At 50.8% G+C, this 26461-nt stretch overlaps 1 protein-coding gene across 4 annotated transcripts in view; it reads left to right on the top strand.

Moving 5' to 3' along the window:
* The window catches only part of HEXA (hexosaminidase subunit alpha), a 38088-nt gene extending 12822 nt beyond the window's left edge, over positions 1-25266 (top strand). The window contains exons 2-14 of one of the 4 annotated variants that reach the window (XM_050968298.1): positions 6077-6175; positions 7370-7435; positions 7633-7679; positions 8243-8353; positions 10180-10281; positions 11726-11858; positions 13008-13188; positions 13880-13966; positions 15284-15356; positions 16709-16889; positions 17348-17438; positions 22874-22978; positions 23603-25266. In XM_050968298.1, coding sequence (XP_050824255.1) covers positions 6077-6175; positions 7370-7435; positions 7633-7679; positions 8243-8353; positions 10180-10281; positions 11726-11858; positions 13008-13188; positions 13880-13966; positions 15284-15356; positions 16709-16889; positions 17348-17438; positions 22874-22978; positions 23603-23666 — 1340 coding nt within the window. In that variant the 3' untranslated portion in view covers positions 23667-25266. Of the gene's footprint in view, positions 1-6076; positions 6176-7369; positions 7436-7632; positions 7680-8242; positions 8354-10179; positions 10282-11725; positions 11859-13007; positions 13189-13879; positions 13967-15283; positions 15357-16708; positions 16890-17347; positions 17439-22873; positions 22979-23602 lie in introns of those variants that run through there. The other 3 variants (XR_007776349.1, XM_050968299.1, XM_050968300.1) reach the window with 3 other exon arrangements.
* Positions 25267-26461: the final 1195 nt, after the last annotated feature.

Here is a 26461-nt window from a genome sequence, read left to right on the forward strand (position 1 = left end):
CTATAGCCATATAAATAAGAAGAAAACAAAGAAAGAAGAAGTGAGACCGCTACACACTGAGGATGGAAAGGAGGTTAAGGATAACCTAGGAATGGCCCAATATCTAAATAAGTACTTTGCCTCAGTCTTTAATAAGGCTAATGGGGAGCTTAGGGGTAATGGAAGGATGACAAAGGGAATGGGGATATGGAGCTGGACATTACCACATCTGAGGTAGAAGCCATACTTGAACAGCTTAATGGGACAAAATCGAGGGCCCGGACAATCTTCATCCGAGAATATTAAAGGAACTGGTGCATGAAATTGCAAGCCCGTTAGCGAAAATTTTTAATGAATCGGTAAACTCAGGGGTTGTACCGTACGACTGGAGAATTGCTAACGTAGTTCCTGTCTTTAAGAAAGGGAGAAAGAGTGATCCAAGTAACTATAGGCCTATTAGTTTGACATCTGTAGTATGTAAGGTCTTGGAAAAAATTTTGAAGGAGAAAGTAGTTAAGGACATTGAGGTCAATGGTAATTGGGACAAAGTACAACATGGCTTTACTAAAGGTAGATCGTGCCAAACCAACCTGATCTCCTTCTTTGAGAAGGTGACAGACTATTTAGACAAAGGAAATGCGGTAGACCTAATTTACCTTGATTTCAGTAAGGCATTTGACATGGTTCCACATGCGGAATTATTAGTCAAATTGGAAAAGATGGGGATCAATATGAAAATTGAAAGGTGGATAAGGAACTGGTTAAAGGGGAGACTACAACGGGTCGTACCGAAGGGTGAACTGTCAGGCTGGAAGGAGGTTACTAGTGGAGTTCCTCAAGGATCGGTTCTGGGACCAATCTTATTTAACCTTTTATTACTGACCTTGGCACAAAAAGCGGGAATGTGCTAATAAAGTTTGCGGATGACACGAAGCTGGGGGGTATTGCTAACACAGAGAAGGACCGGGATATCATACAGGAAGATCTGGATGACCTTGTAAACTGGAGTAATAGTAATAGGATGAAATTTAATAGTGAAAAGTGCAAGGTCATGCACTTAGGGATTAATAATAAGAACTTTAGGTATAGATTGGGGACGCATCAGTTGGAAGCAACAGAGGAGGAGAAGGACCTTGGGGTATTGGTAGATCACAGGATGACTATGAGCCGCCAATGTGATATAGCCGTTAAAAAAAGCTAATGCGGTTTTAGGATGCATCAGGCGAGGTATTTCCAGCAAAGATAAGGAGGTGTTAGTACCGTTATATAAGGCACTGGTGAGACCCCACCTGGAATACTGTGTGCGGTTCTGGTCTCCCATGTTTAAGAAGGATGAATTCAAACTGGAACATGTTCAGAGAAGGGCTACTAGGATGATCCGAGGAATGGAAAACCTGCCTTATGAAGGAGACTCAAAGAGCTTGGCTTGTTTAGCCTAGCCAAAAGAAGGCTGAGGGGGGATATGCTGCTCTTTATAAATATATCAGAGGGATTAATATTAGGGAGGGGAGAGGAATTATTTAAGCTTAGTACCAATGTAGATACAAGAACGAATGGGTATAAACTGGACACTAGGAAGCTTAGACTTGAAATTAGACGAAGGTTTCTAACCATTACAGGAGTGAAGTTCTGGAACAGCTTTCCAAGGGGAGTAGTAGGGGCAAAAGACATATCTGGCTTTAAGATTAAGCTTGATAAGTTTATGGAAGGGATGGTATGACAGGAGAGCCTAATTTTGGCAACTGATCTTTGATTATTGCCAGATAAGTATGCCCAGTGGTCGGTGATGGGATGGGATCTGAGTTACTGCAGAGAATTCTTTTCTGAGTGCTGGCTGGTGAGTCTTGCCCACATGCTCAGGGTTTAGCTGATTGCCATATTTGGGGTCGGGAAGGAATTTTCCTCCGGGGCAGATTGGCAGAGGCCCTGGAGGTTTTCCGCCTTCCCCTGCAGCGTGGGGCATGGGTCACTTGCTGGTGGATTCTCTGCAGCTTGAGGTCTTCAAACCACAATTTGAAGACTTCAGTAACTCAGGCATAGGTTAGAGGTTTGTTATAGAAGTGGATGGGTAGGGTTCTGTGGCCTGCTTTGTGCAAGGGGTCGGACTAGATGATCACATTGGTCCCTTCTGACCCTAGAATCTATGAATCTATGATTTGACGTCCCTCATGAGAACCAGGGCCTGTGATCTAGTAACTTCTATTGGTTGCCTGAAGAAAGCAACCAACAGCAAACTCAATATCTTAAATTCCTGGAAATCAAGTGTGGCCAGTGCAGGTCTCAGGACCTTGTTGGGAACTCAAGTCTGCACTCCCAGTTCCAATCACTTTTGGTGCTTCACTGACCCTAATTTCCTGTGATTGTGGTTTTGTTTTTGTTTTGTTTTTTTTAAAGACCCTTGCTTGTGTTCCAGTCTCTGACAATAGCTGATTCATACAACAACTTCCTGGCACTGCTCTTAGCCTGGTTCCTTGTGATTATCTCCATGTCCCAGAGCTGGTCTCAGCTCAAGTGGCGAGCATGTCCCCTTCCCTCTGGATGCCTGCTTTATCTATGTTTTTCAAAGGGGTGTGGCTGCTCTGCTGCCTGATTGCTTGCTCTCTGATAGTCAAACATACTCTTTCTAGCTGAGATGCATGGGGCTGGCTGGGTGGGACTCAGCTGCAGGCTCTGCTTGGTTATTGTTGCACCATTAAATTCCTTGCTGGCTGTGGATTTCATCCCATCCTGGGGATGGCCCTCTCTCAAAGGCATATGGGTGCACTTTGCTCTGCTGATGCTCCCTGCACTCTCTGTATTAGAGGATTATCTGCATTCAGTGGGGTTGGTTGTTAGATCTCACTGGGCCGGTCGTCAGGGCAAGGTTGTCGGGGGAGATTCCGTCAAGGCTCAGTGCTTTCTTTACATAACCCACTTCTGTTGCATGTAGTATTCCCCTTCGCATGCTCCTTGGAGAGCTGGGGCAGTGGTTTACATTTCTTTCTGGGACAGGTTAGAATTATATGGGCTGTTTGGTTAGTGAGTGCCCTGCCAGCTCTCGGTTCATCACTGAGCAGACAACTCCACTGCTTCCTAGCGAGGCTACTTAAAGGACAGCGGATGCCTGATGGAAAATTCTGAAAGAACTTTGCATTAGAAACGATTTTGCCCTTATTGGCTCAGCCTTGCAAGAGGAGAACCACAGCTGTTGTTCTGCACTTGGAGAGAGCTGTTTATAGCCTGTTCTATTGGCCTTCCTCTGCCTGCTCAGAAAGAAGTCCATCTAAAAAATCCCTTATTCACCTGACTCAATTCTCCACTTGACTAGGCTGGGAAATGCTGTCCCTTCTTTCTCTTGGTCCCAAGAAGAGCCCTGGGGTGAGCCGAGGCCTTACCTCTTCAGTTCAGTGGTGGATATTGCTGTCTCTCTCCCTCCAGTAGTGGGGTTGTGCGAAAGGGACATTCCTATCCCTGATACACTCAGGGATCTTGATTTTCTGCTTTACCCAGCCTGGGCAATGTGGCAGCCTTTGTTACTGACCTCTCTGTATTTGTGAGTTAAATTAAAAGGCTTGCTACCCACCCCTTCTTCCCTCCCCATATCCTGCAATCTGTCATGGAAGTATTTTGCAAACTTTAACTCACAGCATGTGGACCCTCATGCCATCTGAAACTTGGTGGGACAGAGCCCTTGGGAAGTCTTAGTCTCTGTAACTGTGTGTACTCTCATTTGGATCCTTTAGCATGTTGATCCCCTTCATCTTCAGCCAAAGTGTGTTGGCACTGGTTCCCCCCATGAATTAATGCTCAGGGAGGGGAGTAGCTAATGGTGCTGGTTAAAGTGGGCAAAGTATAAGCAGATGCCATTGGGCCTGGTGGGCAGCACCTCTTTCTACTCTAGAGCTGAGCTCTTTCTGAGCTGAAACTGGACATAGCTGATCATGGTTCCCAGTGGTGGCTTTACATTACGGCCCCTCAATTAATCATCCTTGAGATTGCTTTGGACAGTCCCACCCTTTGCTCAGATTGACCTAGCTGCTCCCATTGGAGTCAATGAGTGTTTTTGCCCAGGGACTCCAGGGGGAGCAGAGTTAGGCTGATAATGAGTACTTCGGAAAATCCTACCCCAAATCAAAACTGGGCTCTGGTTTGCAGGAAGGAGTGACTAGGGCTCTCACCCAGTGGGCCACCAAGTGCCACTGTATCCTCTCCACTCTTTTATTTGGCTTGGGCTAGTCTCCTCCGACCCTGTTGTTGCCTTGGCCAACCACATGAGAGGGGTCTGATCAGTGGGGACTCTCTTTACTAATTTCATTGGATTGGAGCCTGGTGATAAGATTCCATTCCATAAGCTCTTGATGCACTCGGAGATGCATCATCATCTTCCCTCACAGTGTTTGGAAATGGGGAGGAATGCCCTGGGGCCTGTGTCTCCATCCAAGGACCCTGCAGTCCCTGAGACTGTCTAATAGGGACGTGGGCAAAATACAGTGGCCTGCAGGACCATTCTGCCCGGCCCCTGAGCTCCCAGCCAGGGAGCCTCGTCCCCGACCCCTCCCCCGCAGCCATGTCACCGCGCTGGCCGTGCTCTGGCCTGCCGCTCCCGCTGGGCAGTGTGGGGAGCACAGCTGGCTCTGGCCGGGTGTCACAGCTGCGAACTCTTCCTGCTGGTAAGGGGACAACGGGGTGGGGGGGGGGGGTAAGGAGGCGGGAGGTCCTAGGGGGCAGTCAGGGATGAGAGGGCAGTTGGATGGGGTGGAGGTTCTGGGGGGACGGTCTGGATGGGGAACAGGGAAGGTTGGGAGTGTGAGTCCCAGGGGGCCTTTCAGGGGGTGGGGATGTGGATAGGGGTCGGGAGGGCAGTCAGGGGACAGGGAGGGTTGGACAAAGGGGTGGGATCCCAGGGGGCAGTTAGGGGCGAGGGGTCCCGGGAGGGGGTGATCAGGGGATGAGGAGCAGAAGCCGGTTGGATAGGGCGTGGGAGACCTTGGGGGAAGGGCTGTCAGGGGGCAGGGCAGTCAGGAAACACAGAGCAGGGGGGTTGGACAGGGGACGGGGGTCCGGGAAGGGGGCGGTCAGGGGACAAGGAGTAGGGGGGGTTGGATGGGTTAGGGGTTCTGAGGTGGGCAGTCAGGGGGTGGATAGGGGCCAGGGGCTTGGCTGTTTGGAGAGGCCCAGCCTTCCCTACCCGGCCCTCCATACAGTTGTGCAACTCCAATGTAGTCCTCGGGCCAAAAAGTTTGCCTGCCTCAGTCTAATAAAACATGACCTCCCCTCTTTGCTTTCCAAACAGAGTTCTGCTGTCCAAAGTGCTGTGTGAGCTGGTGATAATGTGGGCTCTGGTCTCCCTTAGCTGCCACTAATCAGTCTAGCCAGCCTGTCCTTTGGCCTCTCTAGCACTGAGGGCCTATGGCACTGGTGAGGGTGGCACTTCCTGCTCAGGTGGTTTGTTAGGTATTGGTCCCATTGCTCATTCTCCCATCATGTCCAAGGCAGCGCTCATCAGATTCTCCTACTTCAGGCTGTTGTTCCAGGTGTTTGGGTTAGGGTCCGAGGGGCCACACACATTACTCACGTTACTATTTTCTTGGAATGAGAGAATTAGGCAGCAGCCTAGCAAAGGGTTGGCTGGGTTGTTTGTTTGCTCTGGCAATGTCTTCCAGAACAGGCCTTTGAGTTTGGAATTCGCTATCCCCTTTTGTCTGATGAAGCCCCTGTCTCTTGACCTTTATGACTCTATAAACAGGCAGAGTTCTTGCTTCTCTCTGGATTAACACCTGCATTTGCCCCACTTGCTGGGGCAGTTCTTTTATTTGCAGTTGAAGCAACAGTAACATGACATTCAGCTCAGTCTAAGTTTTGTCGCCTTGACTAGGCTGTTAGTAAAGTTTCTCTGCAGGACCTCTCTTCCAGACCTTAGTTCACTCTGCCCTCACAGCCCTTCCAACCTTCCTTAGCTCCAGCCTGTAGTTAAAAGCCACACCTGCCACACACGTGAGCAGGGATCAGTCAGCATTTCCATCACTTAACAGACAGCAGTTATCCTGCAAAACTGGGCTTGGGAGGCAGAGTGTGCTGAATCAGTGTTTGGTTAATCCATATTCTCTGTGTGTTGCAGAAGATACGCGACCCTGGGAGCCTCTTTGCACTGAGTTGCTGGTCTCCGTTTCCACGCCGCATTGTGATGGCTTTCCCGACATGGACTCTGTGGAGAGCTGTAAGCATCAGTCTATCACAAAGCAAGAACTATGCTGGCTGGGTAGCTATGATCAGGACCAAAGATCTAGGCCCACTTTAAACCATGAGGTGATTTAAGCTGCAGCCAAACAGCATTGCCAGGAAGCCCTGGATGCAGTGCAACAAATGAAGGGTGTACACAGCTGTACAAAATGTGCCCTCTTTTAGGGAGTAATGACTTCTGGCAGCTGTCAATAAGACACTTAACCAGGGAGTCTCCTGTTCTCTGGAACCCACAGTGCTGGTGTCCACCCCGGGTCATTACTGTGGAAAACTTCAGTGCTCTGTCTAAGCAGCAAAGAATCCTGTGGCACCTTATAAACTAACAGACGTTTTGGAGCATGAGCTTTCGTGGGTGAATACCCACTTCGTCGGATGCTCCAAAATGTCTGTTAGTCTATAAGGTGCCACAGGATTCTTTGCTGCTTTTACAGATCCAGACAAACACAGCTACCCCTCTGAAACTTGAGCGCTCTGTCTGTTATGCCCAGGATCTTGAGTCGTGCCTCACTGGTGAGCAAGTGACTCTGAGGCTGGTTTTGGACCTATAATTGTCAGGAATATATAGTGCTCTCTATCTCTAGATTTCCAAGCCCTCTACAAAGGATGGCAGTATCATGATTTCCATTTTACATTTGAGGAAACTGAGGCACAGACAGGGAAGTGACTAGTGGCCCAAGGTCTCCCAGCAGGCTAGTGGGAGAACCAGGAGTAGAACCCAGGTCTTCTGACCCCATCTCTAGTGCTTTATCTGCTAGGCTATGTTGCTTTTCATACAAAAGTCACATTTACTATTGCCCTGTTCTTTCTTGAAACACTTTCACCTGAGACTGTATAAATGGGAAGGCTAAGGAGGGGGTTGATTATATCTGGCTCCCACACATCTTCCATTATTTCAGAAGTCCACCTTTCAGTCTCATCTGTTGGGGTACACCAGTTATTGTTGAAGTGACCCAAGAGTGCCAAAGGCACTAAGCTAGGCAAGCAGTGTGGCTTGGACCCTGGTTGGGAGCAAGGGTTCCTGTTGAAACATTCCTCTTTAAGCTATCTAAAACTTGGCAGCGTCCAGTTCAATCCATGTCATGGAGCTGGGGCTGTAATTCGCAGTGGGGCTCACCTGGCTGGGGAGGGCTTTGCTAGAGGTGCTAACATCCTGTGTGTTGCTGTGTTTCAGACAAGCTGTCCACTTCGGAGGACCCTTCGCTGCTATCTTCAGAGAGTGTCTGGGGAGCTCTCCGAGGTGAGGCTGCATTTTTCATTTGGGGTGTCTGTCCCCTTTAGTGCTTTCTGTTGAGCCTTGCTGCTGCCTCTACTCCCAGGCCCATTGGATGGAGCGTCTCCCTGTTCCAATGTGTTCTAGCTTGCTTTGTTAATTGGGCTTTTCTCCTTTGGGAGGAATCCATGCCCAAAGCCTAACCGTCTGTCTGCTTCCTGCAGGCCTGGAGACCTTCAGCCAGCTCATCTGGAGAGATGAGGACGGGATGGTGAGTGTGACACTTGCTGAACTGGAGGGAGGCGTTGAAGTAGGGCAGGGTGATGGGTGCAAACTCTAGTGGGGATGCCCTGCCCTGCTCTGCCTCATGGGGGAAGTATTGCTTAGCTGCTAAATGTGGCCGCACTGTGGATGGACTGCAAAGAGAATTCTCTTGAGTCTTCCACCTCAAGGATTGGGGCTTCAGGGGGGGAATTTTTAGACCTGGGACGCAAGTCAACTCCTGGAGCACCAATGAGGTAGCACAGATAGGGCTGGGGACCACATGATTTGACAGTATAAGGCTCTGAATAGGGCCGAGCCCCTGGCTGGAGGGAGCCATGTCCTGGAGCTCTGTACTGATTCTTCTAGCTGGCTTTTCCAAAATGCTATCTGCAGGCTAATGAAAGTGCTCCTGCCCAGCCCTCCTGTGCCCCAGGGAGGTGGAGATCTCTGCCTGGGGAGGCAGCTAACCCTGCTGTAGAAAGCACTCTCCTGATGACGTTAGGGTGTCTGTGTATTTGCTCTGAGCCTTCCCTGAGGGGCTGCTCATCACCCACATGCCCTTTCTTGCAGTTCTACCTCAACAAGACGAACATCGTGGACTTTCCCCGCTTTGCTCACCGGGGCCTGCTGCTGGACACATCTCGCCACTACCTGCCTCTGAGAGCCATCCTAGAGACTCTGGTGTGTGCCCGGGTGCCCAAGCACATGCCCTGCCTTGCTGGCAGGCTTGCCAGCCTTTGATGTGGCATTGTAGACAGGGCAGTCTGGCTAGCCATTCCCTTCTGCAGGGCAGCTGAGGGCCTCTGAGCCTGGGCACTGCATTGGCTCTGCAGACGTGTTTAATGGTGCTACAGGGTCAGATAGTTCCTCCCAGCCAGGGCCAGCCCTTACAGCTGGGTATAGATAAAGCACCATGGCAACGCTCAAGGGCGAGGAGAGGAGCTCACAGAGTGAAGCTACCTGATAGGTTTCAGCCATAGTGGAGAGAGGGGCTGTCGGAAGGGGATTGGGTGGGGGTGGATCTAAACCAAGGACAAATGCTGCTAATGCCCTGTATTCCTTCTGGTTTGCTGTCCTCCTTAGGCCCCTTGTAGATTCACTCCCTGGGGAACTTGCAGCTGCCTCATTTGAGCTGTTTTCATTCTCTGTGCAGATGAATTGGAGAAAGAGAGCGAGCCCCACAGACTTTTCCCTTCGCTTCAAAGCTGGCCTTTTCTCTAGGCAGTAGGAACACTAGCCCACTGCACTTGGAGCAAGCCACAGTGGCTGATGTTTCTGTGCTTTTCCAGCAAGAACAGGGCCAGATGGAATCCTTGCAGACAGTCCCTTGGAATTATGCTTCTGGTATCTTTTCCCCAAGTCGCCCTCACCTCCACGCTGGGGAGCATTGGTGTTTCCTGCCAGCCCCAGGGAGTAAAGGACTATAGATCAGTGTGACTAATGAAGGGGCCTCACCTGCCTCCACATGGTTTCCCTTTTCTGTACAAAGGGAGTACCCATGGGGCCTTTCTGTGCTGTACCTAGGGTATTTCCTTACTTGACCTTATTTATAGGATCTTTGTAAATGAGGGACTCGTTCACCTCCTTGAGCCTAATCTCTCTCACCCTCTCTTGATGCTGGCATCTCTTTCACAGAACGAAATGCAAAGCAGTTCCTACAGCAGGACAAGCTTGGTTTACAGGAACAAGTGTGGGGCAGTCTTGAGAGGGACTAGTGTCTCTTTAAATGATTCCCAATTTAAGGGAGGAGAAGATGGATTAAAACTCTTGAGCTTGCTTCAGGAGTAACTGGGTGAAATTCCCTGGCCTGTGCTATTCAGGAGGTCAGACCAGATGATATAATGCTCCCTTCTGCCCTTCGAATCTTTGACTCTGAAAATGACAGGGAAGGAGAGAGTGATCTAGGGCTTGGAGAGACATAAGAAGCCATGGGAAGGTCTGTGTAACTGTCCCTTAGCAAGGGACCCCAGATCATTAGTCTGAAATAGAATATTTCCAGCCACTCCTCAGATTGGTGTTTGGCTCTGAAACATGGCCCTTATTGGTCTGCCCACTTTGTTTTTGGAGTCTTAGTTTCTGACCTTAGTGACAAATCCCAGGCTTTACTGTGCTTGTAGCCCTGCCAAGCCAAGGTAAAAGGGTTAGTGCAGGATTCCTTTGCGTTGGCAACACAGTTATGTTCCATCAGTTCCTCTTGTGCAGATCCTGTGGCAGTTTCACAAGTGTCAAGGGCAGACCTGCAGAACCTCTTTCCAATTAACAATGGGTAGATCCCCCGTGATTCTCAGATCCCAGAGGGAACAGGAAGGGCTCGTGTATGTGTATGAGCCTGTCTTTGTGACTGGAGCTTGTTCCAAGTGGAAGTCGAGAGGTAATAGCCCTGGGTGCCCTGATCCCTGCTTGGAGGCCACTTTGGCATAGAAGGTGTGTGAAAGCAGGCTGGCTGAGCTGCCAGAGTAGGGCATGGGTATGTTTATCTGAACTGTTGCTCTCTTATGGCTCCCCAGGATGTCATGGCTTATAACAAGTTCAATGTATTTCACTGGCACATCGTGGATGACCCCTCCTTCCCGTATGAGAGCACAGCCTTCCCGGAGCTCAGCCGAAAGGTAGTGCATCCACTTTCCTGTGCAGCACCCTAAAGCATGCTGTCAGAGCAAGCTCCAGGGGCCCTGTTCTCCCACCACTGATATATGAGGCCCCCATTAAAACCAGTTGGAATCCCATGTCCTGCAAACGAGAAGTGGGCCCTGTATTCTTGTCCTCTCCTGATGGATGTCCGTGCATGTGCTCTCTATGTAAAAAGTGGTCCTCAGCCCATATGCCTCCAGGCCAAACCTCTGTGCTGCCCTCAGTACCTGATTCTGTTAGTATCTGTTGGAGACTGCAGCATCATGCATTCTTTGGCTTTGTGTTGCAAGGAAAGATCAGGTTTGAAATAGAAGCCTGGATCACAAGTGAAATGAGTCCAGTGATCTCAGTCCAGGCCCTGGACAATATTTGCATCACTGAATCGCAACATGCATAACTTAGCATAATTGGCAGTGTTGGTGTCTGATGGATCCAGGGCTGGGATAGTAGGGTGAGGGTTAGGGCAGGATTGGGGTGCACGGGCAATGCAGTGTCGGGTCAGAGCTGGGACAGTGGGAAATGCAGGTCCAGGGCTGCGAATGGAGAGACCGTGGCCATGTGCTGCACTTTAGCTGGCATGACTGGCCTCAGTTTAAGAGCTGCATTCTCTAATGCAGCCGTTTTCAAACTATGGAAGCCCGAAACCCAATGCCCGGGGACGAAGCAGAAGCCCAAATGGCTTCCGCCTTGGGCATCGGGGCTCAAATTACAGGCCCTCTGCCTGAGACTGAAGCCCTTGGCTTTGGTTTGCCCCCCACCCAGGGAGCAGGGTTTGGGCGAGCTCAGGCTTCAGTCCCCCCTCCTGGGGATTTGTATATTTTTTGTTGTCAGAAGGGGATTGTGGTGCAATGAAATTTGAGAACCCCTGCTCTAATTTCACCCTAGAATGTAAGGAGCAATGCTGGTGACTTGTAATGAGCAAGAGCTTCCTTGTTAGCAGCCCTGGGGACAAGATCTGGGTCCCCCAGGGGCAGTTCCCCATCTTCTTTCATTCTTACATGACCGTGTCAGAACAGATGTAAGGAAATCATACTTATGCAGTTCCTGGAAACTTGCTGGAAACCCGGACTGGGCAGCAGCCTGACAGGAGGAATTCCCAACCACACGTTGGCCTGCTGGGGGAGCACGTAAAGTGCGGCCAGTTACTCAGCAGGGGTTGTCTATCCAGACTCCTCTGCCCCAAGTGGGAAGTGGTGCTGCCAGTGGCTGCTGCCCAGCTGGTACTGTTGTGGGATGGAGGCAGATATCTGTGCGCTGCACCAAAGCTTTCCAGTCATTACAGATTGCTTGGGCCGGGCACGGGGCTTTTCCTGTCAGCACAGCGGGGAGCTGACTAGTGGCGATGGCTAACGGTAGAGCGAGGTGGGTCGAAATGGGCATATGTTGGAGTAGTAGGGACCTATGCTTCCTGTGCTCTCCCAGGGGGCTTACAATCCCGCCACCCATGTGTACACGCTGAACGACGTGAAGCTGGTGATTGAGTATGCCAGGCTACGTGGGATCCGAGTCATTTCGGAGTTTGACACCCCTGGCCACACTCTCTCTTGGGGCCCAGGTAAGTAACTGAGCCTGCCCAGGGGGCCCAGAACAAAGGATGGGTTGGGGATTCTGGGGTTGTGCCAAAAGATGGGTCTCAGTGATCTAGGTCTTAGCACTGATATCCAGCTAGATGTGTGTGCATCCCTTTGTCAGAGCCTGGGCCTGGCCAATAACTTGCTCTTAGCTATCATGTCTGCTTGTCTGGTGGATGTGAGGAACTCAGGGGAGGATATAACCAGGTATAGTACAGGGAGGCACTGTTTGTGCTGTCCTCACCAGACTGTGCACCTCACTCCTGATCTACAGGATCCTTGCTATCCTAGTCGTGGGCCCCCAACGCCTCTGCCAGTATGCCTTAGCTCATCTCTGCACACACCTGCTTCATGCCTGTCTCAGAACATTGCTTGCTAATCTGCTTCACAAGTACTGAATTTGTAAGGGAGAGGATGGGGTGTGTGTGGGCCTGTAATCCAGTCTTGGTCCAGATCTTGGCTAGTCCAGTTAGTATTGTGCTTTCCTTCGGGAGCACAATAGTCTGGAGCCATGGCCCCCTTGTAGGACCTTAATCCATGCAACTGTTGCATTTCCCAGTCCATCTCCCCACGTAGGCTAAGAGCCTGGTGTGGAGGGGGGTCAGGTTCTGGCCCCTTCCCATCCTGCAGAGATGACTCCCTGCATCCAGCTTCCCGCTCCAGCACAGCCGCATAGTTCTCAGCCTTACTTGGCATGCCTGAGGCTGCCTGACCTGGATGAAGCACTGGACAGGGAGTCCGGAAGTCTGGGTCTGTTCCCAGTCCTGCCACTAACCTGCTGGCTGACCTTAGGTACATCACTTCCCCTCTCTTGCCACAGTCTGCCCCTGTCCGCTTGTGCGCAGTGTTGAGATCTGAGGCTGGGACATGCTCACTTGGTGTTGTGGGGGCTGTGTGCTGGGATATGTATCACTGAAGCATGAGATGGGAGAAGACGGCTCGAACCAAGCAACTGCTTGTCCTGGGTGGAGCCTTTGCACTCTCCTCTCCCTGACCCCCTTGTTTGCTCTGCCTGGAGTTGCCTGGCTGTCCCCTCCCATGTTGGGGAGCAGCAGGCGGCATTGGCCAGCCAGTGACCCAGAGCTTGGTGGCACATAAACTCTTCCATACAGCATTCTTTGGTATTAACCCAGGTGCTCCGGGCTTGCTGACGCCCTGCTATGCAGGTTCGATTCCCTCGGGGGCCTATGGGCCGGTCAACCCCATCCTCAACAGCACTTACCAGTTCATGACAGAGCTCTTTAGGGAGGTCAGCACCGTGTTCCCAGACTTCTACCTCCACCTTGGCGGCGACGAGGTTGACTTCACCTGCTGGTGGGTTATGCTTCTTTGTAGCTGGTCAACAGGGGCTGGGATAGCAGGGATAGGTCCATGGGGTAAATGGCTTTGGACTGTCGACTGTGATCACTAGCTAGGAAGGGTCTGGATTATAGCAGTGCTTAGAAGTCCCAAATGAGATTGGCACCTTGCTGTGCTAGGCACTGTATGTAAACACAGCAAGAGACAGTCCCTTCCCCAGGGACCTTCCAGGCTAAATCGAAGAGAAAGACAGGGAGAGCAGTGCTATTATCCCCATTGCACAGAGGGGGAACCAAGGCACAGAGAAGCATGAGGTCACACTGGTTTGTGGCAGAGCTGGGAACACAACCCAGGTCCCCCGAGCTGTGCCTTGGCCACAGACCATTCTTCCTCACTAGCAGTTACTCTTGGCCTAATAAAACAAATCAGCCCCTAGTCTTTGTCTAACTACACAAGGAAAGAGACATTAGCGCTGAGCAGCTGCCTGAGAGAAGCAGACACCACCAGCCCATCCAGAGACAGCTCTCGGGCTTGCATCCATCGGGCCATCGGGGATGATCCCTCCCACCCTGTAGATATGGCCAGTGTGGCATAGCAACGCCGTGACTTGCTCTCCTTCCTGTCACTCTTGGCACATGTCCCCAGGGCACTGGACACTCTGCAGTGTGGCCTGTGATTTCATACTGCTCCTCTCTTTGGCGCGCAGGAGGTCGAATCCGGAAATCCAGGCCTTCATGCAGTGGATGGGGTTTGGCCAAGACTACGCCAAACTGGAATCTTTCTACATCCAGAGGTGAGGGCCATGGCAGGGGCCATCAGAAAAGCAGCAGCTGTGGCACAACCAGTTTGCCTTCTGTGGCTCACACATCCACCCCACCGCTCTATTTCCTCCTGGGGAGCAAGACCCCTTGAGAATACCCACCACCACTCCAAAGCTGGTACCTGGGTATGGCCCCACCATACCTTGTTCCGCACAGGCTTGTGTGGAGAGTTTACCCCAAAGGGGACCAGAGTTGATGATAGTGGGTGGAGGATGTACTGGGAGCCCTGCTTAGGACCTGCCTTGGAATGGGGAAGGGAGAGAACCAAGGTAACTTCCTGTCTTGCTGTAAGCACCTGGCCTAGGTAATGTTCCTGTCTAGACCAGGGATCTCAAACACGCGGCGGCTTGTGGGGCTCTTTTGTGCGGCCCGCCAAGCTTCCCTTCCTCTGCCCCTCTGCCTACCTCCAGGCCAGGGGTGGACAAACTAAAGCCCGTGGGCTGGATTCGGCCCGCGGGATTGCCCCCCGTGGCGCCGTGAGCCCCGCGCTGCTCCCTTAAGTGGCTGGCAGCACATCCCTTTGGGCTGGAGGGGAGGGGGAAAGAGGCAGAGGGCTCCTGCATTGCCTCTCTTCAAGGTAGCACCCCCCACAGCTCCTATTGGCCGGGAACAGGGAACCGCGGCCAATGGGAGCTTCGTGGGAGGTACCTGGAGGAGCAGCAGCAGAGCCCTGTGCCCACCCCTGCTCCCCCAGCGGCGTGGTTCTGGATGCTGGAGTGAAGCGGCATGGGGCCAGGAGCCTACCCTGGCCACGATGCACGCCACTGCCACCCCGGAGCCGCTTTAGGTAAGCGGTGCTGGGCCGGAGCTCACACCCCTCCTGCACCCCAACTCCCTGCCCTGAGCACCCTGCTGCACCCTGCACTCCTCCTGTACTCCCTGCGCTGAGCCATCTGCTGCACCCCGACCCCCTGCTGCACCCCTCTTGCACCCCACACACCAACTCCCTGCTCTGAGCCCCCTGCCGCACCCTGCACACCTCCTAAACCCCCTGGTGACAGGGAAGGGGCAGCGTTGGGGTGGGGTCTTTGAGGAAGGGAGTGGGAAGAGGTGGGGTGGGGGGAGCCTCATGGAAGGGGTGGGGGTGGGGCCAGGGGCAGTGAGAGTGGGGATGTCAGTGATGCTGCCCTCGGGTCAATGCACTAGACCTCATGTGACCCTTGTGGTCATTTGAGTTTGATACCCCTGGTCTAGACACAGGTCGTGACTTAAGTGATGGCGGCTCTGGCTGGACTCTGCTGGCTGGAGCTGTCCCTGTTTATTCTGTACTGCTTCTCTCCTGGCTCCAGGTTGCTGAATATCATCTCTTCCTATGGCAAGGGCTACGTGGTGTGGCAGGAGGTGTTTGATAATGGTGTGAAGGTGAGAGCTGCTCTGTTTTCCCTGCTACAGGCCTCTGGCTTTCAGCAACAGCCAATGCAGTGTGTCCCAGTGTGCCTTGGGAAGGGAGGGGCCTGGCTGCGTGGAGGGATGACTGCTTACTGCATGGTCTCCTCCTGCCCATCCCCTGCTGGGCTCTGCCAGGCACTGGGTTCGCTCTTGGGCCAGGGTTGGCAGAGGGGGGGCAGGAATTCTCCACCCTCACCCATGGGCTTTTTCCCTCTTTTGTTGGCTATGGCTCTTCCCCTGGCTCCTTGTGGCCTGATCCCATAATCAAGGCAGATCTTTGATCCTGTCCCGGGCACTCTCTCCCTTTGGACCCATAGCTTCCTCCACAGTAGGTGTACCTATTCAGTCACAGCCTACTGTATCAGCTGCTCGCTATACCCACTCCAGGCCAGCGCAGGGGCCTGGCTCACACCATGGCCCTGCTGGTGGTGGGGATGGATGAGGAATACAGCCAGGCACTGTCACTTGCTGGCATGGCATTTGAGAACTCAGAGCTGCCCTGATGCTGTAACCTCGCTGCTCCCCCCTCAGGGAAGGCACTCCCAGCATCTCTCTCTCCAGGCCCCTTCTGCTTCTCTTTCCCCAGCTGAAGCCAGCCACTTCTGCCTGGTACCGTGAGGGGATTGTGTGGGTCAGAGAGGGTGTCAGCTAGGGGAAGAGCAGCAGGGACTCCCCTGGGAGCGAGCAGTCTAGGTACTTACCTGGCCCTCATTGCCATAGTAACTGAGCACCTCACACTCTTTTCTCACTGGAAGGCCCGAAGGGGCTGTAGCATGGGGTGCTGAGGCGCAGGCAGAGCTCAGACACTTGTCTGAGGTCATGTAGAAAGTCCAGAGTCTTAGTCCAGTGCCCTGGCTGCTAGAGCATCCTTCCTAGTTTACCCTTTGGGCTGGGTCCGTGGAGTAGAAAGCACGACGTGAGTGTCCTCCATGGGGTCAGTTTCACATGAGGGCGCGGCGTGCCTGTGCTGCATTGCTGTTGGGGTGTGGTTGTCTAGAAGAATCATCTCTCTAACTCTTGCCATTATCAATGCAGCAGTGACTTCCCATTTCTGCTGCAGGGTCCAGGGTTGAGCTAGCAGGAGGTAAGTGTGTATAGCTCAGGGGTGTATGTGGCTCTGGGGAGTGTGAACTGAGGGTCGTCCTTGGGTTGCACTGTTCCCATGTCCCTGCTGAAGGTCCCCATGTGGGTGGTGTGTGCCTTGCAGTGCTGTGTGCTGCAGATTGCCTCGGGCTGTCGGCCTGGCTTTTCTCAAGTGCTAGGGGAGTGGGGCACAGTGACGCCTTGCATGGAGCATCATGCGTATTTCTGTCATGTGTGGCCAGGTGAAGCCGGACACCATCATCCATGTGTGGCGGGAGAACGCTGGGCCGTACCAGCAGGAGGTGGCTCGAGTCACCAAGGCTGGTTACAGGGCCTTGCTGTCTGCCCCCTGGTATCTCAACCGCATCTCATATGGACAGGACTGGCAGGCGGCTTACCAGGTGGAGCCTCTGGAGTTTGAAGGTGTGTCCCTTGCGCTTGTGGGCTGTGTCAGCCTCCCCTGCAGGGCCTCACACATAGCTAGCTGTCAACAGGGTGATGTGGCAATCCTGGCTGGTCAGTCAACTAACAAGCAAGCCAGTCGAGAACTTTCTGCTGCCGAACCGAATGAGCACAAGTGCCTGTGGCTTTGGCTCCAGTGACTGGCAGCTGTCCTGCCAGTCAGGGGATGGGCACTGAACAGCCTCCCTCTGGCATGAAACCAGTCAAACTGTCCTTCAGCTGATGGCTGCCATCGGGGACCTCCAGGGCAGAACCCTGAGTCTCTACAGCTTGAGCTGATGAGCCAGGCTCCGTAGCTGGAGGCTGTAACAAACTCCTCTCTGTGGGCTGGAGACAGAGGGGACATGCCACACACTGCTCCATGGATCTCACCCCATCTTCCAATCCTTTGTCATTTGAACAAGCATCTCTTTTGACAGGCAGCCTTGAGCAGAAGGCGCTTGTGATTGGCGGAGAGGCCTGCATGTGGGGTGAATTTGTGGATGTAACTAACCTGACGCCCAGGCTCTGGTAAGAGAACCCATCAGAGGACCTGTGGATTACAGTGTATGACGCTGGATATGAGTCAGCAGTGTGCCTTTGTTGGCAAGAAGGCCAATGGCATATTGTGCTGTATTAGTAGGATCGTTGCCAGCAGATCGAGGGAAGTGATTATTCCCCTCTATTCGGCACTGGTGAGGCCACACCTGGAGTATTGTGTCCAGTTTTGGTCCCCCCACTACAGAAGGGATGTGGACAAATTGGAGAGAGTCCAGCAGAGGGCAACGAAAATGATTAGGGGGCTGGGGCACATGACTTACAAGGAGAAGCCGAAGGAACTGGGCTTATTTAGTCTGCAGAAGAAAATAGTGAGGGGGGATTTGATAGCAGCCTTCAACTACCTGAAGGGGGGTTGCAAAGAGGATGGAGTTCGGCTGTTCTCAGTGGTGGCAGATGACAGAACAAGAAACAAAGGTCTCAAGTTGCAGTGGGGGAGGTCTGGGTGGGATATTAGGAAACACTATTTCACTAGGAGGGTGGTAAAGCACTGGAATGGGTTACCTATGGAGGTGGTGAAATCTCCATTCTTAGAGGTTTTTAAGGCCCGGCTTAACAAGGCCCTGGCTGGGATGATTTAGTTGGGGATTGGTCCTGCTTTGAGCAGGGGATTGTACTAGATAACCTCCTGAGGTCTCTTCCAACCTTAATATTCTATGATTCTGTGATGGAGGGCTGGCATGAGCCCTTCTTTTCTAACATGAGCAACTGTCCTTGGCCCGATTGTCCACTGAGTTGTGTAAATTGCAGGGAACTCCATTCCACTGGGGCCAATAGGGTGAGATTGTGGGAAGAAGAGAATTGGGCCCTTGTGTCTCAGTGGGAGTACTGCAGGTGTGGTGGTCTCCTAATCTGTCTCCCATCACTGTAGTGGCTGGCTCACCTATAAACCTGAATTTATGGCTATCTGCTTGGATATAGTGAAACTCCACAGAGGGGAGCAAAAGGGAAGCCCCATGTTGTGTGAGTGCATCACAGCAGCTCAGGGTGTAGGGGACCTGTGCCTAGCACGACGCTCTATGGGAGGAAGACTGTGCAGTGCAGGATTCCCTGTTTTCAGAATGTAGATGTACTGGCACATCTTGGCAGACAGCGGCCTTCCAGTTGGGTATGTATCCAGTGTAAATGCACAGGCCTTGGGTGGTAGGCACACATGCAACCTTTGTAAATGAGCCACTCTGCTTCAGTGCTTTAGAGTCCCCATCTTTTGGGTGCTGAATGGTACCAGGCTTTGGTCCTTGTGCCTTACTGTGAAACCCACCTCCATCTAACTGCCTTGTGCTGAACTGAATGGCCCTAATTATTTACAGTCTCCAGTTCCCTCTGGAGCAGAGTTAACTGGCTGATACCATAGGCTGGGCCCAAAGTGTTTCCTTGAGCTCTTGTTTTCCAAGGGCTTTTGTTTTTTTTAAACACTCACTTGCTAAATTACTATAAAAATAAAAAATAATTTCATTGACTTAAAATGTTGTCCCACCAGCCCAGTGACCTTGCTCTGCTCCTGTCATTCTCATGCCAAACTGGCCTGCTCCAGGCCCCCAGCTCAGTTGGCAAAGGAGAGGTGTCAGTAGCATTCTCTGGCTCTGTGGGACTCATTACTTCCCCCAAGAGGGAGGCTTTGTAAAACCTCTGTGAGGGTGTCATGCTACCATCCTCCTTGTGTTTCCTTCCTGCTGTTTCCCCTTTATGAAGCTCTAAATGAATGAATATAACTGTTGGTCAATACCTGATCCAGGGACCCTTATGCAGGATTTAGCCAATCTTCCTGTCTTAAATTCTCTGTAGAAAGACTGGTCAACCTCAGCTCAGCTTTCTCCTCTTCTCCACTTTCACTTTACTACGCAGGGGCGGGGGCTCATGTTTTTGCTGCAAAATATCAGTGAGCATGTAATCCTGTGTTGTCTGCTCTGCCATCTCACCCCATTCAGTCTGTTTCCAGGTATGGCAGTGGTAGGCATGTTGGTGCACACAAGCAGTGTGCTGTTTGTTTAAGGAACATCTGTGAGGAACCAGCAGGCGGGTTTCCTTAAGTACACTCAGTGTATTGGCTGTGGACTAGCATAACATCCTGTTTGCTAAGAGACTCCTATTTCTCCTCTTTCCCACCACCCACCTTCTAGGGTCTGTCTACACTGCAACCACAGGGTGTGATTGCCACACTTGTAGACATATCCAAGCTAGCTTTACTTTAGCTCAGGTGCCAGTAACAGCGAAGCCATGGCAGTTGTGGAAAGATTTGTACAGCCTGTGCTGAAGTTCATGCTCCCAGCTTCACTAATCTGCACCCTAAGCTAGATAGATTAAAGCTAGTTTGGGTGTGCTGGCTTGAGCTGCAGCCACACCATTAATCCCGCAGGCAAATGACACTCTGCTTTCCCAGTGACTTGGAAGCATGAATGGGGCAATGTTATTAATGTGCTCAGGTGTCAGTTAGATTTTAAAGCTGAAATCTAACGAACTAGATTTGCCAATTGAATAAATGCTCTAGCCAATATTGGAATGGAAAACAATGCAGAGAACGCCTTTTTATTGAGTACAGGGAGCACTAGCTTACTCATTCACATTGCCTTCTTTTCAGATCTACTTTTACCTTGGGACAGTGCTTTTCTAATCAGGACACTGAGTTGTTCTTAACCAATCAACAAGTTTATGTATTCAGCCAGAACCACATAAGTATATAATCAATAGTCTATAGTCAAGTTTAGATGTCAGAAGTTCTAGCGTGTGCTGAATACAACATGCTGTTTATGCCATAGAATAGTACAAATAACCAATATTTCTTATTATGCTTATAATTGTCAGTTATCAGTTCTTTAGTATCTGTAGTACATTTGTCCTATTTCTAGTAATTCTGCAAAGAGTTAGGATGTGCTTGTTTTAAGGCAATCTTAGCAGTGTGGTCCTAGTGTTTAGTACACAAAGGACTAGTTTAAAACATCAAAAGCAATTGCTTCAAGTTATTATTTGAGGTTCTCTTAGGACAATTTTATATATCCAATATCGGGTTCCTTGAGGTCTCACTAGAAGGGGGTGGTGACTCAACAAGGGAACTTTCAGATTTTTATTTAAAGAACAGAAAGAAATACAATCTCTGAAATGAAATCTCACCCCTCCTTTGTGCTGGGAACTCTGGAAAGGGAGAGTCTGCCCATTCCAGGGGCTGGTCAGGTGTCTGGTATTGAATCTCACTTCTGCAGCATTTTTTGGAGAGAAGGTTCAGCAAACTGAGCCCCACCCTCACGGTGACCTCAGTTTTACACCTTTTCAGGGACAGGGAGTGTTGGAGGGGGCGTGGCTCTTATTGCCAATTGGATACTGACCAAACAAACTCTCAGATTTCAGCACTCAGTTTTCCCGCTGCTTCCCTCAATATCCAGTAAATGGTGTTTTTTCATCAGAGATTTTTTTATCCGAGGTTTTTGTTCTTTATTTCAAGGACTGTATTTCTCTGTTTATCCCTACTGTTAACTGGACTTTTCTCCCCTTTAAGCAATTTCTTTCAATATTTCAAAGCTGTACCCTGTATAGGTGCTTATATCTGTCAATGAGCTTTTTCCTCCTTGTTCGTTACAATTAATATCACTTCTAGAGGGCAACAATCATTGAGAAAGAAAACCAACAAAATCCGTTATAGTTCTGCTAAATTTAGTGGACCTAGTCCATTCATTCTTTGATTATATATACAGCATTTCACATCCTTGAGGGCTTGCAATACAAGAGAAAATATTTTGGAGGAACAAGACTGGAGAGAGGTTGCATTTTATTCATAAAGCAAGCAAATGTACAGCTTCAAATTTGAGGTGAAAGCTAGTTGGTTTGGATTTCTTGGAGTATTGGGAAGTTTGGCCTGTGGAACCTTTAGTTTTCTGAGTGAGCTACTATTTGAACAGTTTATTTGATTTATAGTTGCTCACCCCCTTCCCCCCCCCCCAAAAAAAAGTCTCTGGCACTTAATTCACTCCTAGGATGAAACAGGCTAATGGTCACTGCTGTAGGAAAGCAAGGTGTTCCTTCGGGATTTGATGGGCAAGAGAAATGGGGTGTTCATAGCAGGCAGCTAGCATCACAAGATGCTCTGTACACATGCAGGTCATGAGAGGAACTTGTCTGAGTAACAAGAGCTTGCAGAGTTTGTTTCCTATTTCTTATTTCTGGGGGTCTGTGGTTTCTTAACCCCATCTGTCTTGCACTGTGGAGGTGGATGTTAATCTCTTGTTGTCTTGAGTTCCTTTAGGACAGGGGTGGGCAAACATTTTGGCCCGAGGGCCACATCGGGGTTGGGCAACTGTATGGAGGACTGGGCAGGGAAGGCTGTGCCTCCCCAAACATCCTGTCCCCCTCACCCATCTTCCCCCTCCCACTTCCCACCCCCTGGGACTCCCACCCCCTATCCAACTGCCCTCTGCTCCTTATCCGCTGACCACCCCCTCCTGAGACCCCCCCCGCCCCTAACTGCCCCTTGGGATCCTACCCCCATCTAATCCCTCCCGCTCCCTGTCCCCTGACTACTCTCCCGACCCCTATCCACATTCCCTCCCCCTGACAGGCCCCCCAGGACTCCCACTCCCAACCCTCCCTGTTCCCCATCCCCTGACCGCCCTCCCAGAACCTCCATCCCATCCAACTGCCCCCTCCTCCCTGACTGCCCCCCAGGACGCCCCGCTCCCTTACCCAACTCCCCGGCTCCCCGCCTCCTTACCAGCAGCAGGAGCTTGAAGCCGCAACACCTGGCCAGAGCCAGCTGTGCTCCCCATGCAGCCTACTGGGAGCGGTGGCCCATGTGGCTGTGTGGCTGCAGGGAAGGGGTACAGCAGGGGAGGGGCCAGGGACTAGGCTCCCTGGCTGGGAGCTCAGGGGCTGGGCAGGACGGTCCCATGGGCCGGATGTGGCCCGCAGGCCATAGCTTGCCCACTTCTGCTGTAGGAGGAACTAACATTTGGAACAGACAGAAGGGTAGTGGCTGCAGTCCTGGTTACCATGGAGAATGGAATAGAATGGTTGCTTTTCTCTTTTAAGGTCTTAAGGACTAATAGTTACTAATAATATTCAAGGCATATTTGACATTCTTTTTCTCACAGCTCCCCAGCCTCTTCCATCATTGTTCCAATTTTTCCTGGCCTTGGAGAGGCTTTTGTTCAGTTAAATCATGTCTGTGCTGACCCCACGTATAGCAAAGTATAGCGACCTGGGTGTTAGTAGTGCCTTTCCACTCCCAGGGATTGCTACTGGAGCCTTTTGCGTTCCCCAGTGGGTTAGTCCGGCTTTTCTGCTGACATCCCTGAATTTCTGCCTCAGTAGGAAAAGTCTCATCTCACAGTTCAGTGCAGGAGTGTTTGGGAGTCCCTGCTTTTAGCAGCCCTCTGACCTCCTGCATAGAGTAACATATCTTTGCATCTCATTTTCTCAAGGCCAAGAGCTGGGGCCATAGCTGAGAGACTGTGGAGCAATAAGACGGTGAGAGATCTGCAAGATGCATATATACGACTGGCAGATTTCCGCTGCACGCTGCTCAGGTAATGGTGACTGGCTTAGCTCCTTTCATCCAGACTCCAGCTGGACACAGGAAATCACTGAGTCACCTCTGGGGTGATGCAGCAGTGAGCAGTCCCTTTGGAACTGCTAGGGAATTTAGGGAGGCAGACCATAACTGGGAGCTGGGATTTCACCAGGGCACTGGAGTTATGCAAAGTGCCATGGCATCATTAATTCCCATGAGTGGTCAGGACCTTAGTTTGCCAACTCTGGTAGATGGCACCGCGCAGCAGCACAGCACCCCTAGTGCCATGCTGAAGCATTGGTTCTGTGCTGATTAAATGGCAGAACACTCCCTACAGAGTTGCCAGCACTGCTTCTTGTAGCATGTGGATTTTTCTTGAGGGTCTCCCTTCAAGTAGAGACCAGGCTTCACCCTGCTTAGCCTGTGAAAACTGATCTTAACTCTCACTTTCCTGAGACCTAAAATATCATCAGATACCTCAAAACTTCAGTATGCCGGGGAGAGAAGAAATGAACCCTTTACTTCAGCACATCACCTTCATCAGGGCACCAAAAGATTTAGAGTAACTCCTTCCCCTTTAAGGACTGGAAGCCTGAATGCCTGGGTTCCGTGTAACATCCCTATGTCTCTTCTGTTCCAGGCGAGGCATCCCGGCGCAGCCTCTCTTTACAGGATACTGTGATGCTGAATACAGTGGGTTCTGAATGGAGAGCTCAGCTGCCCCCACCCCTTTGCCCTGCATGCTGTGTGTGTCTCTTGGATGATAACTGCTCCCATGTGCTACAGGGCGTCCCTGTTGCTCTTGTTCTTGCAATGAGCTGATTTAGATACTTTGCCTTTTTTCTACTGTTTGAATTTTAAATACAATAAAGGAGGAGTCCCAAAGAGAGAAGGTGCCTCTCCAGTCCGTCCCAGTGCTAGAGCAGGCTGGGTGAGGCTCCTGGCCCATCTGCAGCAGGGTAGCTTGCTGGGCTTCAGTCAGCTATCACACTGGGGATGCACAGGGTTTGGTGTGTAGAAGAGCCCAGGCTGGAGCTGCCAGGTTGGCAGCTACAAAGCCTCTTTACTTTGTAGTGACATATGCAGCACCGCAGTACCAGTGTGAGCGTCACTTCAGAGCAGACACTTGCCACCTCCCACCAGCATGGGAACCTGCAGACCCTGCCCTGCCTGTGCACTGCCTGTGCTACTGCACCTGACTCCTAGTGCAGCAGAACAACTCCACTCCCATCTACCTCCATGCCTGCCTACCTCTGGGAGCAGAGGCCTCAACTCAGGGTTTGCTCCCTGTCCTGGACATGCCTGAGCATGATGATGTTGCTGGGAAGCCAGGCTGGCCTGGCTCGTGCTGTGTGCCTAACTATATAGCTTGTGACTGGTCTCAGGTCTTGGGGGCACAAGGAGTTTAGCCAGGTGGGGCAGGCAGTTGTAGTTTTAGTTGGTCAGATGAAACCTTAGGCTCTGCCTAGCTTTTACCTTGACCACTAAAGGTGTTAAAACTACAGACTACTTTCTCCATGCTAAACTGTTACTGTGTGGTAATACCCCCCCTTGTTTCCTAGTGTGGACACACCGTTGGCATGTAAGATTTTCTCCACACCAAGCACAAGCTGTTAGTGGGGACTGGCTAGCCCAGGCCATTCAGCCCAGCCCTTGTTTGTTCTGCTGTTTCTTTTCCCTTTGTTCCTCCTAACCACTCTGCCTACAGCCCAGTTGTGCTTTCCTCTTCATACCATTGCCTCTGCTCCTTACCCTGGATGCTGCCGCCTTCTCTTGCCTGTCTCAAGAGAGTGACCCCCCAAAGCCTCTATGAGGCAGTCACTCCAGATTCCTCCCTCAGCTTCCTTCTTGCCTTCTCCTTTTTAGGAAGCTCTAAGAGAATTGCCCAACGATATTACAATCCCATTTGGGCCCTCACTGGCCAGTCCCTTTGGGTATGCAGCCTCACACAGTTCTCAGTCAGTGTATCCAACCTCCCGGTGGAGTCCCTGCAGCAAGGGTTGGCTCAGATTTATCATCTTCTTGTCTTCATTTGAATTTATTGTACACTCGTAGAGGTAGGGACCAGCTCAGCTGTTCACTGGATGATCAGTGAGTTGAGACACTTGTCTTGGACAGATAGGATCTCCTGGTGAAAGTCCAACTGGTATCTGGTTTTGGGTTAGTTTTTCTGTACTGGACAAGATGCTGCACTATAGGAACGCTATGCAACTTTGCTTTAAATGAGCCACTTCTGGCTGTCACTTCTCTACAACTGTTCAGATGTTATGATTGTTACATTTTCATTAAAAATATCCAGAAGTGGCTGAGTTTCAATTTATTTTTCATCTCTAGTTCTAGAGTATATTCTTAAAGGGATGATTGTCTGCAGTCCTTCCTGTCACCACTAGGGGACAGACTTGGGAGATCTGCTGTTTCTGTAGGCCAGTGGTTTTCAACCTGTGGTCCATGTACCCCTGGGGGTCCGCAGTCTTTGTCTAAGATTTCCAAAGGGATCCACAACTTCATCTGAAATGTTTTAGGGGTTTGCAAATGAGAAAAGGTTGAAAATCACTGCCGAGCTAAAGCCCTCAGTACTGGCCTATATGCATGGAGGGTGCTGTTAAATGGAGGGAAGGAGAGGGAGCATTTCCAGGGACCCTGCATTATAGTATGAAATAGTATTGCACGTCCCAACCTTTTCCATAGTAGAGTGCCCCTTCCAGGCAGCAATCTGAGCAGTGCCATGACCTACAGGGTAAGAACAGTTGAAACAGCCTAATCACTGTATCTAATTTAAAGAAGGGGGTAAATTAATTTACTGCCTACGATGTATGTTACTAAAAAACAAAACAAAAAAGAAAATAGGAAACTGCTGTCTTTAAAGTACATTGGATTGTGCCACACATTCTGTGCTGAATGAGGCAGACTTCCCAAATGCAGTATTAAAAATTGGTGCCTTTAGTTGCAAGTGGTTTAATATGCATGATTTTTATGATAAAGATCACTGGAAAGCCATGTTTCCTAGTGGTTAGAGCACTGGACTGGAACTTGAGACCTGGGTTCCATTCCCGGTTCCGCTTTAGGTCTGCTGGGTGACCTTGGGCAAGTCACTTATCCCTCTCCATGTCCCAGTTTCCCCATCTGTAAAATGGGAATGATAAAAATTCTGAGGTCTATGGATGAAAAGCAGTATAGAAGAGCTAGGCAATAGTATTGCTTTTATCATGTAAGTTTGTAACTATTGTAAACATCATTCAACTTATTGAGAGCAATTTTCTGGAAAATCCAGATACATTTTTATCTTAAAAGGTGTTGCCAGCTCTCATGATTTCATCGTGAGACTGGCACTGCTTGGTATTTTTTCTTGAAGCCCCAACTCCTGGAGTCATGTGAGATCTCAGCTTTTGTTTTAAAAACTTCAGGCCCTCATTGGTGCGGGGATAAGCTTGAAAACATGACCCCTTAGGGCTCAAAACTCCACAAGGGGAATAAAAAGATCCCAACATTTCTTCTTTTT

Source organism: Gopherus flavomarginatus, chromosome 9 (assembly GCF_025201925.1).
Source record: "Gopherus flavomarginatus isolate rGopFla2 chromosome 9, rGopFla2.mat.asm, whole genome shotgun sequence".
Lineage (NCBI taxonomy): Eukaryota > Metazoa > Chordata > Testudines > Testudinidae > Gopherus > Gopherus flavomarginatus.